Source organism: Anneissia japonica, unplaced genomic scaffold (genome assembly GCF_011630105.1).
Source record: "Anneissia japonica isolate Jap-2015-1 unplaced genomic scaffold, ASM1163010v1 scaffold2994_len2133135_cov197, whole genome shotgun sequence".
NCBI classification, from domain to species: Eukaryota; Metazoa; Echinodermata; class Crinoidea; order Comatulida; family Comatulidae; genus Anneissia; species Anneissia japonica.
In genome coordinates this window covers 233448-251568 of record NW_022728550.1, presented here as the reverse complement: position 1 = coordinate 251568, position 18121 = coordinate 233448, and the positions used below count along the sequence as shown (strand labels likewise).

Genomic DNA, 18121 nt, shown 5'->3' with positions numbered 1-18121 from the left:
GCGTAGCAGTCACCGATGTGTAAATAAATAGTAATAATTATATCAACAAAAATTTGTTTTGGTGTTTGCTGGAATGTGTGCACTGCAAAACAATATGATTGAGTGTTCTGTGCTTTTTGCTATTGTCAGAGGCGTCACATGGACTGAACTTTTTCTCTTTCAATTTGATGATGATGTCTTGCTGTTTTTACCTTTTTTTTTGATATTTTTATATATTTAAATTATTTCAAGTATTTTAAAAACTTTTATAGTACTATAAATTTATATGTGTATTTTTGATGTAATTGATTTTTTTTTTTCATTCAGGACGTCTCCCTTAGTTTAGACTTCGAGTCTGTGGATTCCCATCCTTTTGCATTTGTTTTCTTGTGAATAGATTTTTCTGTTTTGTGATGTACATGATGAGATGTAATAAATTTGAATAAAGAAAGAAAATATTCTTGTTCTCTTATCCATCAAAGTGAGAATGTAGTAATTTTTGATAGCATAATTCCTTTCATTTGTCCGTGATTATTTTACAACAATTTGTCTTTGTTTCAACACTAATTTTATTTACATATTCAATTACTTTAATCCCTATAAACTTTAACTTTAAACACATAATAACAGCATAGGAATTTATAATGCACATTCAATATTGACTGATTGATTAATAAGCTAAAAATAACACATTGCAAATAAAAGCCCAAAAAAAGGCTGTAGTATTTATCATAATGTCATCTTGTAGACAATCATGAATGCAAAGGTAGGCCTACAGTAATGTATATTAGGATCGGATTTAATATAGTTATAGCACATAGTATTGAACAGAACAAAAAGTAAAATAGGCAAGAAACAGGCAAGAAGAAAACAAAGTGAATTCATAAACTGAACTGACCAATGAAACCAAAATGTATTTGTACATTACATATTTATAATAGTTTAATAAATAATTATAAGTTTTCACTATACGATGTGGTAAATGCTACAATTAACCACATTTGATGATATTTTGCTTCTGAGAAGAACCATTCGGATTGTATCGTCCCAACGTTCTGGTTAGTACAGTACAGTATAATCAAACCGTCTTCAGTGGAAGAATGATGAAGAGCTGTAAGGATGGCCTTATAAAGCTGATAAAGGCCTCAGATTAGACTTAAGATGAGATGCGCTGTGAATTTTAGTTTTATTATCTATTATATTGTAAGTACACTTAAACCACCAGTTTAGCCAGATGTCCGTAGCGAACCGTTTTCTAATGATTTCAATGACAGATAAGTTTCAAAGCTGCCTTACAGAATGTAGGCATTCTGAACCAGTAAATTATTGGGTTTGATAACGAATTAAGCATGCTTATTGCATATGTAATGATTACTACATAGATATACGCTCTACCACTTACTATTTTATAGTTGTACAATATACCAGTGCTAAGTGTCAGACTTAATAATGGAGTCCAAGTTATAATAAATATCCCAACTACAATTGTGAATGTCTTAAGTAACTTCTTGGACTCTTCTAAGTCTTGTTGCGTTACTGGAATTCTTTCCTGTTTCTGTTGTAATTGTTTATAGATGTTACTGTAAAGGTAAGTATTCATTATAAGTATAACAGAGGTTATACAGGCTATAATAATATTGACTGGGGTATCATTAAAGAAAGCATAGATAATATAAAACAAGACAACTGGACAAACCCCAAGTAAAAGGCAGACGGTAGCACAACGCTTTGGAGTGACAATGGCATTGTAGCGAAGTGGAGCCCAAATCAAAGCAATATAACGATCAATTGCGATTGAAGCAAGTGACAAGACAGACGTCAACAGTGTTCCATCAGAAATACTCCATAATAAAGAAAAATACTCAGAATCTATCTGGGTTAAGTTAATTACGAGTATGGTTGAGATGCTATAAGCCATGTCCGCCAGCGATAACAGTCCAATGAAAGCGTTTTGCTTCCTGTGAAGTTTAGCGTCTGTAATCAGAACAATGATTACCAACACATTCATTAAGATAGTCAAAGCATTTATTGTGCTAAATGTATATATTGCGATGTCCAACACAATGTCTGAATCATTTACTGAATACAGCAATTCGTCCATCTTTTTAACTAGATTTACTATCTGTGGGAGTTACTTGTCTGAAATGTTCATAACTGGATTGATAATTAGAACACAATATTTGTTAATAATACTACAAACTTACTTTGATGTGTTTGACATGTCTATTATACTGGTTAATGAAAACAAATTGTAGAATTATTGACTTAAAGTAAATTGTAATTGAAGTTGAGGTTTCTCATTAACTTTCTTCATATCTGTCATTTAAAGTGAAATAGTGCCTACTACATTAGTAACCACGCCTTGCTTGTTTATAAGACAAACTATAGTAAATGTGGTATGGACTATTGTAGGCCCTCTCAATCAAATCCACTGCCAATGCCAACAAAGATTGAGTCTATTTCTTTGGATTTGTCATTAAAATATATACAGCGCCCTCTAAATTTCCATGATTCTAAGCTATACCTTATCCTTGGAAACATTAACATTCAATAAAATCTGCATGCTATTATCTATATACGTATTGATAAAGTAGGAGTCAGAAATATTCTCAATTTTCTCAATACTATATTTTGTAGTAAAGTACTAAGATTTCTTGCTAATTTGAGTGTTCACATATTCACAGTAATGTTACAAAGGTATACGAATAAATTTTGCAAGCCTAAAGTGGCACATTACCATACATCATTCCAATGTATACCGTAAGTCGCACCTGTGTAGCCACACTCCTACGCGAAATATTGTGCTTTTTTTAGTCATCTGTGTATAACTATAAGCCGCACCTATTTTTCAATTCCAAACACTTCCAAAAATGTTAACGTTTTAATTACAGTATTTTGAAACATTAACATTATTTACAAATATTCAAATAAAGAAATTTCAACTTATCGGCTGATTATTAAATAACAAACAACTGGAAATGCTTGCATTCTTTGGCCCTCACTTAGACAGACAGTGTCTGATTTTCGTTGCTGTTCACGATATGAAATTTTTTAAGTGTAAGTAGATGACCAGTGTATAGACAGCACCCCGAATTTCTGGGTAAAAAACACATATGAAATTTGGAGCTTGTACACCGGAATATACAGGCGTATAATACAGTAACGTAAACATACTATCACAGTATTTTTGTTTAAATTAAATGCTAGCATTACAATACTACTTGTATAGTAAAACTAAATGTTGATAAAGGCAGGCTGCAAAGAAACCCAACTTCATTTATGTAATTTTCCTCATATTATACTCTGAAATTTCTAATGACAAACAAGTTTCAGAGCTGCCCTACGAAATGAGGGCATTCTGAAGCAATAAATTATTGGATTAGCTAAAGAATTGAGCATAGTTAATCCATATGCATTGACCAGTATCAATAAATAACAATCAAGACTTATTTTCTGATAAGTATGTAATATTTGAAAGACATCTGTTATTATTATGTAGGGAATCCAGGTCATGATGAATATTCCAACTACAATTATGAATGTCTTAAGTAACTTCTTAGATTCTTCTAAGTCTTGTTGCATTACTGGAATGTCTCCCTGTTTCCTTTGCAATTGTTTATAGATGTTTCGATAAAGGCAAGTGTTCATTGTAAGTGTAACAGATACACAGACTATAATGATATAGGTTGGAATGATGTCATCAAAATTATAGATTATATAAAACAATACAACTGGACCAAATCCAAGTAGAAGGCAGACACTAACACAGCGCTTTGGAGTAACAATGATATTATAGCGAAATGGAGCCCAGATCAAAGCAATATAACGATCAATCGCGATTGCGGTAAGTGCAAAAACAGACGTTAGCAGTGTTCCATCTACAATGCTCCATAATATACCGAACTCATATTGGGTCTTGGTTATCAAAAAACTTGAGATACTATAAGACATGTCCGCCAGTGATAACAGTCCGATGAAAGCATTTTGCTTCTTATGAAGCTTAGAGTCTGTAATCAGAATGATGATTACCAATATGTTACCAGTAAAAGTGCAAACACATAAGGCGTCGAAAAGAAATTCTGATATGTGATCCATTACGTCTGTAATATTACTTGAACAATGATAGTTCTGCTATTTTTAGTTATTCTTGTCGGTTCTGAAATTAACTGTTTTAAATGGAAATTTTTAGCAATTTCATTAATTCTTTGAGTGTAACATGTTGGATTGGCTGATAGTATATCACAATTCATATCACCAATCATTATAATTTCTCTGTTTCCACATTCAATATTTTCAAGCACATGTTCGACATATTCAAATAACTTGAGTTCTGAATTTGGAGGGCGGTACCAGGCTATAATCAAAATGGGCTTATTTTTGGGTTTGTTAATTTCAAGTATAATCATTTCTAGTTCATTGTGCATTAGGTCATATCTAACAGAGTGAGTAAAACCCCCATTATTATTTACATAAAAGGCAACTCCCCCTCCCTCTCTGTTTCTATCTTTTCTGTAAATATCATATCCATTAATGTTTAGAATATTATCCGTGATTGAATTATTTAGGCGGGTTTCATTCAAAGCAACTATATCTATTGTATTGTTTAAAAGAAGATGTTTAAGTTCATCAAATTTACCCGGAAGTGTCACAATATTAAGTCCAATTACACTTAACCCTTTGTTCATAAAAATCTTATGGTTTTCTGAAAAAATGTTAGAAGTACTTAGTGAAGTTTTGGATAGCTCATCATTTTTTCCGTTGATATTTGTTGAGTGTTTGTCCTTAGTATTTAAAGTGTCCAAAGTAAATAACATTTCCAGGTGGAAGGATTCCTCATTATCATTAAGTTTCAATTCGGCATCAGCTTCCTCGCCTTCTTTTCATTGTTGTATCTCGCAGAATTTAGACTTGTGTCCCACTGAATTGCATGACCAGCAGGTTACAGGCTGACCATGGTGACATACACGACGGGTATGACCACTTTCTGCACAAAAATAGCAGTAAGTTGATGATGATTCTTGAAGGTTGTTTCTTTTTGGCCTTATGATTTGAATTTTTGAATTTAGGCTTTTGATTAGAGCAAAGGTTCCATATTTGTTGAGATGAAGGCCATGATATACAAATTTGGAAGCATCCAGACCATATCTGCATAAGAAAGCTTTAGAGTTGTCAATGAAGTCATCTTTGTATCTTGACTTGAGCTCTTCATTTGTTTCCAGTACACGCACATTGATATGCGGGTCATCAAGACGGGGACAGATTCCAGACAAAAACACCTTTCCTGATATTCTGGGTTTTAAGCTTGAAATAAGTTCATTGTAATCCTTCATTAGTTCCTCTTTGTTGTAATTTAAGTTGCTGCAATCATTTGTTCCGGCATGTACAATCACATTTTTTACTTGGCTCACATCTAGTTCTTTCAGTGCTGATGATACTTGTTGCACTGTGTATCCCCGCAGTGTTTTCACAGATGCATTCCATAGTCCTCGTGTCTTTATATGTTTTAACATTGAATCACCTATGATCAGAGTTTCTTTGTTGAATACTTGATGTGGGATTACAGTAGGATGAAACTCAGGTTGTACATTTGCATAGCTTGTGTTTAAGTTTTGGACAGCTGTGTTAACTTGCGGTTGGTCCTCATTGATGGTAAGGTCGTTGTTTTCCTCAATTTCAAGAGCTTCAAAATGATTATATGTGCTTATATTTGGCACATCTCTCAAAGGAGTAGATTCTTGAGTTATTTCAGTAGAGTTTATTTGAGGGTTAAATGAAATTGCACTTCCTTGTAGTTTTGAAACCAGCGTATTTATAATGAATTCAAGATTTGAGATTCTGTCCTCAAGTGAACAAGTCATTGTCTGGGTTGCAGTAGTTTTAAAAGTAGGCTTTGTTTCTCTTTGTTGAGTTTGGTTGACAGATTCATCATTTCTGGTGTAATTTCTATGATACTCTGATACCTGTAAGTTATAATTTCTTATGCAGATATTGATTTCATCATCAGAAAAGACATAGAAACTGTTCATACAAGAGCTATTGGTGCTAATTCCTTGGTTAGATCCTAGGCCAATTTTAAAATTCACCATGGTGGTAATCAATTTGGCTTGGTAAAGCAGTCACTCCCTGTTCACTATTCAGCTATTATGTAAGACAGAGGCTAGCTTATCCGGCCCTAATTAATTTGATAAACAGTTTGAACAAAGAGTCAATAGAGTGCTTGTTGGCTTGCCTTAGTAATGCTTGAAGTATGCTCCTCAAAGCTTGGTTGGAGCCTAGAAAAATGCCCCAAAGTATACCAAATATTGCAAAAAATACCTTGAATTTTTCAAAAAGAATTTCTGATTTAGGATCTTCTCAATTTCTTCTTTATAATGATACAAGAAAGTAGCCAAATAATCCAGTTGAAATAGACATTTTCAAATAAATAATAGACACATTCTCAGGCTTGTTTCAGGGCCCTCTGACATCCTCTTACATCAGTGGCATATTAGCATATATTCCAATGTATACCGTAAGTCGCACCTGTGTAGCCAGACTCCTAATTAAGACGTGAAATATTGTGCTTTTTTTAGTCATCTGTGTATAACTATAAGCCGCACCTATTTTTCAAATCCAAACACTTCCAAAAATGTTAGCGTTTTAATTACAGTATTTTGAAACATTAACATTATTTACAAATATTCAAATAAAGAAATTTCAGCTTATCGGCCGATTATTAAATAACAAACAACTGGACATGCTTGCATTCTTTGGCCCTCACTTAGACAGACGGCTTCTGATTTTCGTTCACGATCTGAAATTTTTGTAAGTGGATAACCAGTGTATAGACAGCACCCTGAATTTCCGGGTCAAAATCACATATGAAATTTGCAGTTTATACACCGGAATATAATGCATACAGGCGTGTAATACAATAAAGTAAACATTAAATACTAACATTACAATACTATTTGTATAACAAAAACTAAATGTTGGGAAAAGTAACCAAACTTTATAAAATTTTCCTCTTATACTCTGAAATTTCTAATGACAAACAAGTTTCAGAGCTGCCCTACGAAACGAGGGCATTCTGAAGCAATAAATTATTGGATTAGCTAAAGAATTTAGCAGAGTTAATCCATATGCATTTAAAATTATTAATAAATAATTTTCAAAACTTACTTTCTCATAATTAAATAATATTTGAATGATAACTGTTATTATTATGTAGGGAATCCAAGTCATGATGAATATTCCAACTATAATTATGAATGTCTTAAGTAACTTCTTAGATTCTTCTAAGTCTTGTTGCATTACTGGAATGTCTCCCTGTTTCCGTTGCAATTGTTTATAGATGTTCCGATAAAGGCAAGTGTTCATTGTAAGTGTAACAGATACACAGACTATAATGATATAGGTTGGAATGATGTCATTAAAATGATAGATTATATAAAACAATACAACTGGACCAAATCCAAGTAGAAGGCAGACAGTAACACAGCGCTTTGGAGTAACAATGATATTATAGCGAAATGGAGCCCAGATCAAAGCAATATGACGATCAATCGCGATTGCGGCAAGTGCAAAAACAGACGTTAGCAGTGTTCCATCTACAATGCTCCATAATATACCAAACTCATATTGGGTCTTGGTTATCAAAAAACTTGAGATACTATAAGACATGTCCGCCAGTGATAACAGTCCAATGAAAGCATTTTGCTTCTTATGAAGCTTAGAGTCTGTAATCAGAATGATGATTACCAATATGTTACCAGTAAAAGTGCAAACACATAAGGAGTCGAAAAGAAATTCTGATATGTGATCCATTACGTCTGTAATATTACTTGAAAACATTTTCATAATCAAATTTTTTATATTATTTGAGGTAGGATTTATTGGTCTAAAATCATGAAATGATATTAACTGATAAAAGAACAGATATTAAAGATTCAAACATCAACTTTGATTTTTGAGACCAATAACTTATTTTTTGACATCTGTTGTATTGCTTAATAAAATCAAATGGGAGAAGTATGGACTCATATCAACTGTAAATGTAAACTCTCTTAAGGATCTGTCATGTAATGTCAAATACTGCCCTCTATACTAATTAAAATCTCCCTGATCTAAGTGAAATTTAGAATAATTAAACTTGGTTTTTCATTCTATTTTATGTCACTCTCTCATGTGAGACCAGCCAATTCTGATTTTTGAGTGACAACATCGACCAATATTAATGCATTCAAAACAAATAGAAACATTGACAAACAAATGATCACATCTGTATATAGAATTATTTTTCCTATTAAAAATGTAATCTTTATATCTGTAATTCAATTGTTCATGAGGTACCATTCAATTTAGTTATAAAAAGGTTTATTGTATTAAAATAAAGTCAAATGGGAGAAGTATTGACTCATATCAACTGTAAATGTAAACTCTCTTAAGGATCTGTCATGTAATGTCAAATACTGCCCTCTATACTAATTAAAATCTCTCTGATGTATTAGTGAAATTTAGAATAATTAAACTTGGTTTTTCATTCTATTTTATGTCACTCTCTCATGTGAGACCAGCCAATTCTGATTTTTGAGTGACAACATCAATTAATATTAATGCATTCAAAACAAATAGAAATATTGACAAACAAATGATCACATCTGTATATAGAATTATTTTTCCTATTAAAAATGTAATCTTTATAATAGAAATAAAATACCCTTTTACGTGATGTTTTGATCGCCTCCCCTTATATATAAATATAGTAATTTTAATAGAACAGTACAGAAAATGCCATTAAAATATAGATAAGATATATACAGTATGTAAGATACATAAGATTAACGTGAAATAACATAAGCAATGTGCAGGGAACCCACTCAGAAGCCTCTACTATCAACTAAAGCCAAATACTGTACTGTACATCGTGATCTTAAACACTTATATAGGGTGATGTATGCAAATTAAGGCTTCAGCCATGGACATCATTGTGATTGTGATTGGTTGCCGAATGTACATGTTAAATTTCAAAACCCCTTTCACGTTCATCCACCCTCTCTCTCTTTCTACCAAATATATTAGGCGTGGATTTAGAAAGGATGGTAGTTGGTCCTGTCTCTAAAAAGAAGGAAAAATAAAAGAAAAAGAAATAATCAGTCGCCTATTACGCCTCAGAGGTTATTTTTGGAAAACAATGCCATTATTGCTGCGAAGCAGCCAATTCATATTTTTGACAGCAATTTGACCTCTGAAAGGTCATTGTTTGTCAAAAAACAAGGGCCTAAGACGACTGAATTGCGGAGTTTCCTTCTTTCGTTCTGCCGGGTAAAATCAATTTCTTTTGGCGACGTTTGTAGACTAACCAACACGTACCAACGTCCGCATGTCGCGCTAGCCTTATCCTACTCTAGACCTAGACTAGCTAGGATGGTATAGGCCTAGCCTTGAAGGGACGAAGGTCCCAATGAAAAACAATGTCGCTCCTTGATAGCTAACATTGTCTATTTAACATCACAATAATTCATTATTAGACCTATACTGTAGTTGTTTTTTGAATTGTACTCCACAAATCTCAGCCGATACCTTGCACAACTCGAGTAACGTCTCGTATCTATTGTCGTGATGTCATGGCTCGCTGGCTCACACTTGCGATGTCTCACACTTGTGATCAAATAACACGCTGGCTCGCACTTTGGCAACACTCTTTGGCAGTCAACTCGCCCCTAGAATACCCGCCCTTGGAAACTTGCCCCATAAAACAATGTACACTTCCTAGACCATGCAGTCTTCAAAATAAAAATTGTAAACTTTGGTAATCAACTACATTTTCCACATACATAGAAATTTTTGAAACTTTATGAAAAAAAACCTAAACCATAATTCACCACTATCTATAGACACTTTTTGACAAAACTGAAAAATTACGACTTTGTTACCCAATGAGAAGTGTTCTAATATAGACAATGGGTCGTGTCTCATATTATTTGTTATTTTTTTATTATTCATTATTTTCACTCAATACTGGGTTGAAGACTCAACATTCTATTGGTTGAACATTTGCGCTCTATCAACCTTAACACATCAGGTCTTCCTATAGCTGAACATTTTAATGATAATCATGATATTAATAACGATATATTAGTTACCGGTATCAAACCTGTCTCTTATACACATCTAGATGTGTATAAGAGACAGTATATATTGATAGTGTACATAGCTTAGTCTTCCCTTATTGTTATTCCAATGTTCACTAACCATGAAGGCTCTACTATCAACTAAACCGAAATACTGTGCTGATCATTCCGAACTTAAACTCTTATATAGGGTGATGTATGCAAATTCAGGCTTCACCTAAAGACAACATTGTGATTGGCTAGGTAGCGTATGCACATCTGTAAAAGCTTAGGAGTCGTTTTTTTTCCGCCAAAATCTATTGCGGATGTAATATTTCCAAGTGTGCTGTGCAGCAAAGTAAGTTTCAGCGGACTGATTTTGGCTTATGTGGACTTCATTTAGCAAGTAATTATGAGGCCAAAATCAGTGTGCCGGACCGATTTTTGCCCCGGACCAAATTTTTCCTGACAGGCCGACTATTAAATAACAAACAACTGGACATGCTTGCATTCTTTGGCCCTCACTTAGACAGACGGCGTCTGATTTTTGTTCACGATCTGAATTTTTTTAAGAGTAAGTGGATTACCAGTGTATAGACAGCACCTTGAATTTCCGGGTCAAAATTACATATGAAATTTGCAGATTATACACCGGAAAATAATGCATACAGGCGTATAATAGAATAAAGTGAACATTAAATACTAAAATTACAATACTATTTGTATAGCAAAAACTAAATGTTGGGAAAAGTAACCCAACTCCATTTATAAAATTTTTCTCTTATACTCTGAAATTTCTAATGACAAACAAGTTTCAGAGCTGCCCTACGAAACGAGGGCATTCTGAAGCAATAAATTATTGGATTAGCTAAAGAATTTAGCAGAGTTAATCCATATGCATTTACCATTATCAATAAATAACTATCAAAACTTACTTTCTCATAATTAAATAATATTTGAATGATAACTGTTATTATTATGTAGGGAATCCAGGTCATGATGAATATTCCAACTACAATTATGAATGTCTTAAGTAACTTCTTAGATTCTTCTAAGTCTTGTTGCATTACTGGAATGTCTCCCTGTTTCCGTTGCAATTGTTTATAGATGTTCCGATAAAGGCAAGTGTTCATTGTAAGTGTAACAGATACACAGACTATAATGATATAGTTTGAAATGTTGTAATCAAAATTATAGATTATATAAAACAATACAACTGGACCAAATCCAAGTAGAAGGCAAACAGTAACACAGCGCTTTGGAGTAACAATGATATTATAGCGAAATGGAGCCCAGATCAAAGCAATATAACGATCAATCGCGATTGCAGCAAGTGACAAAACAGACGTCAGCAGTGTTCCATCAACAATGCACCATACTATATTAAAGTCATTTTTACTGTCGGTTTGGTTAGTTATCAAAAAGCTTGAGATGCTATAAGACATGTCCGCCAGCGATAACAGTCCGATGAAAGCATTTTGCTTCTTGTGAAGCTTAGAGTCTGTAATCAGAATGATGATTACCAATATGTTACCAGTAAAAGTGCAAACACATAAGGCACCAAAGAGAAATACTGATATGTGCTCCACTACGTCAGTATTATTACTTGAATACATTTTCAGAATCAAATTTGTTATATTATTTGATGTACAGTAGGATTTGTCTAAAAATCATGAAATGAGGTTAACTGATAAGAGAACAGATATTAAAGATTCAAACATCAACTTTGATTTTTGAGACCAGTAACTTAGTTCTTGACAACTATTATACTGCTTAATAAAATCAAATTGGAGACGTATTGACTCATATCAACTGTAAATGTAAACTCTCTTAAGATCTGTCATGTAATGTCAAATACCACCCCCTATACTAATTAAAGTCTTGCTTGTTCATAACACCAATGTAACAATGTGGCATTTTCTATATACTGTGATCTCCCTGATCTAAGTGAAATTTAGAATAATTAAAATTGGTTTTTAATTCTATTTTATGTCACTCTCTCATCATGTGAGACCAGCCAATTCTGGTTGTTGAGTGACAACATCAACCAATGTAAATGCATTCAAAACAAATAGAAACATTGACAAACAAATGATCACATCTGTATATAGAATTATTTTTCCTGTTAAAAATGTAATCTTTATATCTGTAATTCATTTGTTCATGAGGTACCATTCAATTTAGTATATAAAAAGGTGTACTGTAAATAATTGAAGTATAGTAACAAAACTGAATTTCTGCAATTTTAAAATTAAAAAATTGTAAGTTAAAGCATTAAACATTAACACATTTTCAAAGGTTAGAGCAGGAATATAAGAAAGCATACATTATGATACTCTAGTGTAAAATTATTGACTGATTAAATTCTGTTTCAATTTCAGCCTATCATCATTTCAACTTGGAAATCAAATATTAATAAGACAGAAATCAAAGACACGGCATAGTTTTGTCTGCGTGTCTGCAAACTAGTACATTTTTAACATTGATATTAAGCACCAGAATAAGTTTTTTCAGAAGCTATAATTCGTGGTACTTAAATTTCTTGCAAATTGGATCATTGCAGTTACAATTCATTTTGTTTTTTGTCATAGAAGCCATTTGAAATTATTTTACAAACTTAAAACAAACTCTGCACATTATACATTAAATATACTTATCTGTTGGGCTGGGTGTGAAGAACACAGGCACAAAGGTGTACAAGCACCTCAGCCAACAATATTCTATGCAGAGGTAGCAATCTTACTGTAAAATGATTTTTTCGAATTTCCAATTAACTTTTATGTTAGTATAGCTTAGGAGTATAAATCAATATCTGGTCATTACCATCTATCATTTCATCATTTACCATAATCATTATCATCATCAAAGATAACTTTCCAAACCAAGTTCTAAAGATCTCAGAAACTTTTAGTAAAAATTATATGGCATCAAATAACATAATTTCAAAACAATTTTTACAATAAATGCAAATGACACACTGTACTGTATGAAAGGCACGTAAACGTGTGCGTGTGCTTGCAGGACACGTGAATATCCCTGGCCCTGTTCTGATTTGTCAGTTGTCCAGTTTGATTGACATTTTGAAAAGGTCCATTTTCTTCAGTTGTTGGAGAGCACTGAATGAGGTTGCAATAGATATTTTTATTTATTAGTCTTCAGTACAAGCCAATTATTTGAATTCTGATATTCTGCATTGAAATAAATTGGGAGATATAAAAAGAGCAAAATGTACCCACATATATAAAGGAAGTACTCATTAAAAATATGTGTTCCCCCATTCTTTCAATACTCTACACCCATGTACTAAAAAATTGTTGTATGCCCATATATAGTCATAATGTGCCTAAATATTATAATGATGTGATTTCATAATGGCCATATTTAGGAATGTTGTGATAGTCTGGAATGGCTTATTGTAATAAACATATAGAGCAACAGTATGTACCTGTAGGTAGAGAGATGCTACAATGTAGCCTAAATTAAATATTAAATGATTACCTGCACAATGCTAATTTTTAAAAACTGCCCTACATAAAGGTGACATTCAGAAGCAGTAAATTATTGGGTTAGCTGAATGATTGACCATACATTAATGTAATGATCATTAATGTGAACATCAGCAGAGTCCATGTAAGAATGAATATTTCAAACTAAAAATAAGATATAAGGCATGTGAGTTTACTTGCTGATGATATTGCTGAAATATTCCTTTAATAGTGGCTTAAATATTATTACTGTAACTCCCAATGTTTTTTGCCTATTACCCAGCGTCCAAGAATTTTTTTATTATTGGACGCTCGGCTTGATTTTTTTAAGGTTCGTGTGCAAAAACAAATCCTCATTTTTTCATCACCACCACGAATACATCGCGCACCACGATAAAAATTGAATTGTAATTGGAAATTACTTTCGTAAAACAAGCTTAATTAGAACCTGATGAAAGTTACTTCAAATTCAATATTAAGTATGAACAATTAAGGAATCAATGGATCCTCATAAACTCTTCAAACTGAACGTTTAATAAAAATATTCTAGACCTATTTTAAAGACTCAAGGTACAAATTTAGATGTAGCCCGGGCCTCCTACTATTACTAGGCATAGGCCTAGCCTGGCCTAGTTATGAAATCCTCACACGATTTTACCTGCCTGCATGCACCGACCAAAAAGGACGTCAGTGACTGTATTCCCTCTCGAATGCTGAAATGTTTATTTCTTTGATGAAAGTCTATCAATATAGCATTACAAACAAGTTCTTTCTAACAATAGTTATTCATTCTATCCGTACTGTATTGATGATGTTAGATGAGTTAAACGCGTAATGCAGGAGCAAAAATCAGTATAAGCACAGCTAAATGTAAATACGCACACGTATACTGATCATATCACTATAGCAACCGATGGCCGCTACAACAGTTGGTTATAAAAAACTAAAATTAAAAGACGTCGATTGACTTATAAAGCAATTAGTAGAGCATGCATCGTACACTAAACGGAAAATTGTTATACTTAGGTTAGCTTTAATGCATTCAAAAATTTCTTTCGGCCTTGCAGGCCCTCAGTCAATTTTTTCAAGCATTAAATCTAACCTTCATACAATAATTTTCCTATAGTGTACTATGCGGAGCTTTACTAATTGCTTATTATTGTATTCAAAAGTCTAAGAACAAACAAGTTTCAGAGCTGCCCTACGGAAAGTGGGCATTCTGAACCAGTAAATTATTGGGTTAGCTAAAGAATTGACCATGCCTATTTCATATCCAATGATCATCATTAAGAAATAACTTCTACCATTTCCAAATAGGCCTAATACACCAGTGGTAAGTGTTAGAATTATTAATGGAGTCCAAGTTATAATGAATATACCAACTATGATTGTGAATGTCATAAGCAACTTCTTGGATTCTTCTAAGTCTTGTTGCATTACTGGAATGCCTACTTGTTTCCGTTGCAATTGTTTATAGATATTTCGATAAATGCAAGTGTTCATAATAATTATAGCAGCGGTTACACAGGTTATAGTGACATTGGCTGTGGTGTTATCAAAGAAAGCATAGATTATACTAAACAAGACAAATGGACCAAATACAAGTAGAAGGCAGACAGTAACACAACGCTTTGGAGTAACAATGATATTGTAGCGAAATGGAGCCCAAATCAAAGCAATATAACGATCAATCGCGATTGCAGCAAGTGCCAAAACAGATGTCAGCAGTGCTCCATCAGCAATGCTCCATAAAACACCACGGTACCCAGAACCTACCGGGTTTTTGTGAATTGCCAGAAAGGTTGAGATGCTGTAAGACATGTCCGCTAGTGATAACAGTCCAATGAAAGCGTTTTGTTTCTTGTGGAGTTTAGTGTCTGTAATCAGAACAATGAATACCAACAAGTTGGTGAGGAACGTCAAGGCACATAAAGTGTCTAAAGCATATATCGAGGCGTTTAACACCACGTCTGAATTATTCCTTGCCATGTTAAACTAGATTTGATATACCACTGCTTTTCTGAAAATTAATAACATGTTAACTGCCAGAAATTAAACTATACACTATCATTTTCATCAAATTTGTACTAAAGAATTAGTAATGGTGTCTGGCATTGTCTATTTTATTGCATAATGGATTGTAAACATAAATAATGGAGGTATCATAAGCTTTCTTTGGGTCTGTCATTTAAAGAATCATCTTTAATATCATTTAATATCTTGCTTGTTTACATAAGACACACTATACCATATCACAGTCTGATATGGTCTATTCTACTGCAAATTAAACGCTAAAATCAATGACTTACAAAAATCAATTGCAATAAAAATTGATGTCATTTACAATCAACCAGAGCCCTATAGAAATTGCTTGTTTATAAGACACTATAATAAATAGTAATGTTTAATCGACTTAAAACTTGAAATACAAGATCTTGCATTTGAATTCTGTCAACAAGCTTAACAAAAATAGAAAAAAATTAAATGCCATAGCATTAAATACAATGTCAGACAAGAATACTATATTAATTTATCACACTGATAGTCACAGCTGAATTCCATGAATTTGGGATGGATTCAACAATTACGACCTTGGTATAGTAGGTCCTTACACGGTTTGCGAAAATCTGAGAGGTGAAACCAATATATAATCGGATTTGCAAGTTTACAACAACAAAAGCATAGGACATTGTATTTAAATTCATAATAATACGTGGAACTGTAGGACATTCAAAGAAAAAAACTATTAGATTAAATTGTGTATTCGGGCCCATGATATTACAAAGATTCCAATGATAATACTGAAAGTTTTGAATAATTTGTTAAATTCTTCAATTTCATTGGCAGCCCCAGGAACATTATCTGTAGAAAGATTTTGTTAAAGCTTTTTATAAATGTTAAAACACACGAATATAATGATTAGTATTGTTTTTAATGTAGTGCCAGAATATATCAAATAGTAAAGGTGTTAGCTGCATAGTTTAAAATTACTAGAAACATAAATGGTATTGTCACAATTAGGGCAGATGCGAAGATGTAACGCTGAGTTGTAACAATGACGTGATACCGAAGTGGTGTCCAAATCAGTGCAATTGAACGGTCAACAGCAATAGCAACAATGGTCAATGTTGATGCCAGTAAAAGTCCATCACCAATACATGCTATATATTTTTGGTTTTCTGCAGTTTACTTTTCATCAATATCAAAAATACCACAAACATATTTGTTAAATATGAAAATGGTACAGATATAGCTACTACTATGTTTACCTTGTTGAAGTCAGACAGCTGCTTGGTGTCCAAGCTCTTGTATGTACTTGTACAATTATCCATATTTGAAGGTTTTTGAAATTATATTTTTTAAGGTTTAAGATTACAAGTATTGTAAATTCTACTTGTTATAAAAATTGATGTACAGTAAACAGCCACTGGAAAATAATTACACCTTCTCTTGCCTTCATACACTATTGATTTTTATTCCGATCCCATCAAGTTGTCCTGTCAATAACTGTCACTTTTGTTCACATTAATTTGTGGTTTTCATTTTTATTAAGCGCTGGTCTTAGCTTTGTTATTCTTAATTCTACTCTTAATTGACAGATTGGTTGATTGACGTTGATGTTTTTACTTGGAAATTTGAAATGAAAATATCATGTCAAATATCAGTGTGCTTGTCAAATGTTTTAGCAATGTACAATAGGCTGTGTTTATATAACACACTTGTTATGAACATGGATTGGAAGGTACTAATTGCCTCATCATCTTAATCCCTGTCGCTTTCAGTGTCATAGCTGCTATTGTCACTCTGTGATCATCTTTGCTGCCATCATCAATCAATTATTGAATTTATATAGCACCAGAATCCATCGAAAATGTTCAAAGGCACTCGAACAGCAAACTCTTTAGCCTTCTCTTGAAAATGTCAACAGATTGGAACATCCTTAAATCTTGAGGAAGAGAATTACCAGGGGAGGATTTGGGGTGGGGGGTTGCAGCCCGGCTTCGGTCCCCCTTTTGGGAAGTAAAAAAAAGAAAAAAGGAGAGAAAAAGAAAAAAAATGATAGCCCAGAATGCCTCAAATGTCATGTTCTGGCGTCTAGAACACAAAAATGTGTTGTCTCGATCGGCCCAACTTTTGGACCCCCTTTCGGCCCCTGCTTTTGGACATTTCTGGATCCACCCCTGATTCCACAGACGAGGTGCAGCACATGAAAAAGCTCTTTTTCCAAAAGAGAAATGAAAAAGCTCTTTTCCATCACTGTTGTTATCAGCATCATTTTATCATCATCTATGTCATCATTGGTATTGTCATCACCATTGTTGTCATCAGCATCATTTAATCTTCATCTGCATGATCACAGATTGAGTTACTTATCATCACCATTGTTATCATCAGGATCATTTTATCATTATCTACATCATCATTGGTATTACAGTAAGTGGAAGTGGTTTGGCGCAGTGGGAACGGTTTGGTTTTCCAAACTCATAAGTTCTGGGTTTCAATCCCTCGCTGTGCATTTCGCTTGTGTCCTTGGGCAAGACACTTTTACCTTTATCTGCATTGCTT

The 18121-nt window shown here is 33.2% G+C and overlaps 4 protein-coding genes across 4 annotated transcripts; all 4 read right to left on the bottom strand.

Annotated features, from left to right (window-relative positions):
- Positions 1-3291: 3291 nt before the first annotated feature.
- Positions 3292-4074, bottom strand: LOC117114253 (sphingosine 1-phosphate receptor 3-like). The gene has a single exon (XM_033257858.1). The coding sequence runs from the start codon at positions 4072-4074 to the stop codon at positions 3292-3294; it is 783 nt and encodes a 260-aa protein (XP_033113749.1).
- A 461-nt stretch (positions 4075-4535) lies between these two features.
- LOC117114252 lies at positions 4536-6065 on the bottom strand. Its single transcript, XM_033257857.1, has one exon. It carries the CDS (start codon positions 6063-6065, stop codon positions 4860-4862), a length of 1206 nt encoding a protein of 401 aa, XP_033113748.1. The 3' UTR covers positions 4536-4859.
- Positions 6066-10867: 4802 nt separating this feature from the next.
- On the bottom strand, positions 10868-11786 carry LOC117114251 (sphingosine 1-phosphate receptor 3-like). Its single transcript, XM_033257856.1, has one exon. It carries the CDS (start codon positions 11684-11686, stop codon positions 10868-10870), a length of 819 nt encoding a protein of 272 aa, XP_033113747.1. The 5' UTR covers positions 11687-11786.
- Positions 11787-14370: 2584 nt separating this feature from the next.
- LOC117114250 (adrenocorticotropic hormone receptor-like) lies at positions 14371-15645 on the bottom strand. The gene has a single exon (XM_033257855.1). It carries the CDS (start codon positions 15542-15544, stop codon positions 14729-14731), a length of 816 nt encoding a protein of 271 aa, XP_033113746.1. The 5' UTR covers positions 15545-15645; the 3' UTR covers positions 14371-14728.
- Between the last annotated feature and the right edge of the window lie 2476 nt (positions 15646-18121).

Coding starts and splice junctions, on each gene's coding strand:
- LOC117114253 (XM_033257858.1), bottom strand. CDS start 4,074: ATGGATCACATATCAGAATTTCTTTTCGACGCCTTATGTGTTTGCACT.
- LOC117114252 (XM_033257857.1), bottom strand. CDS start 6,065: ATGGTGAATTTTAAAATTGGCCTAGGATCTAACCAAGGAATTAGCACC.
- LOC117114251 (XM_033257856.1), bottom strand. CDS start 11,686: ATGTATTCAAGTAATAATACTGACGTAGTGGAGCACATATCAGTATTT.
- LOC117114250 (XM_033257855.1), bottom strand. CDS start 15,544: ATGGCAAGGAATAATTCAGACGTGGTGTTAAACGCCTCGATATATGCT.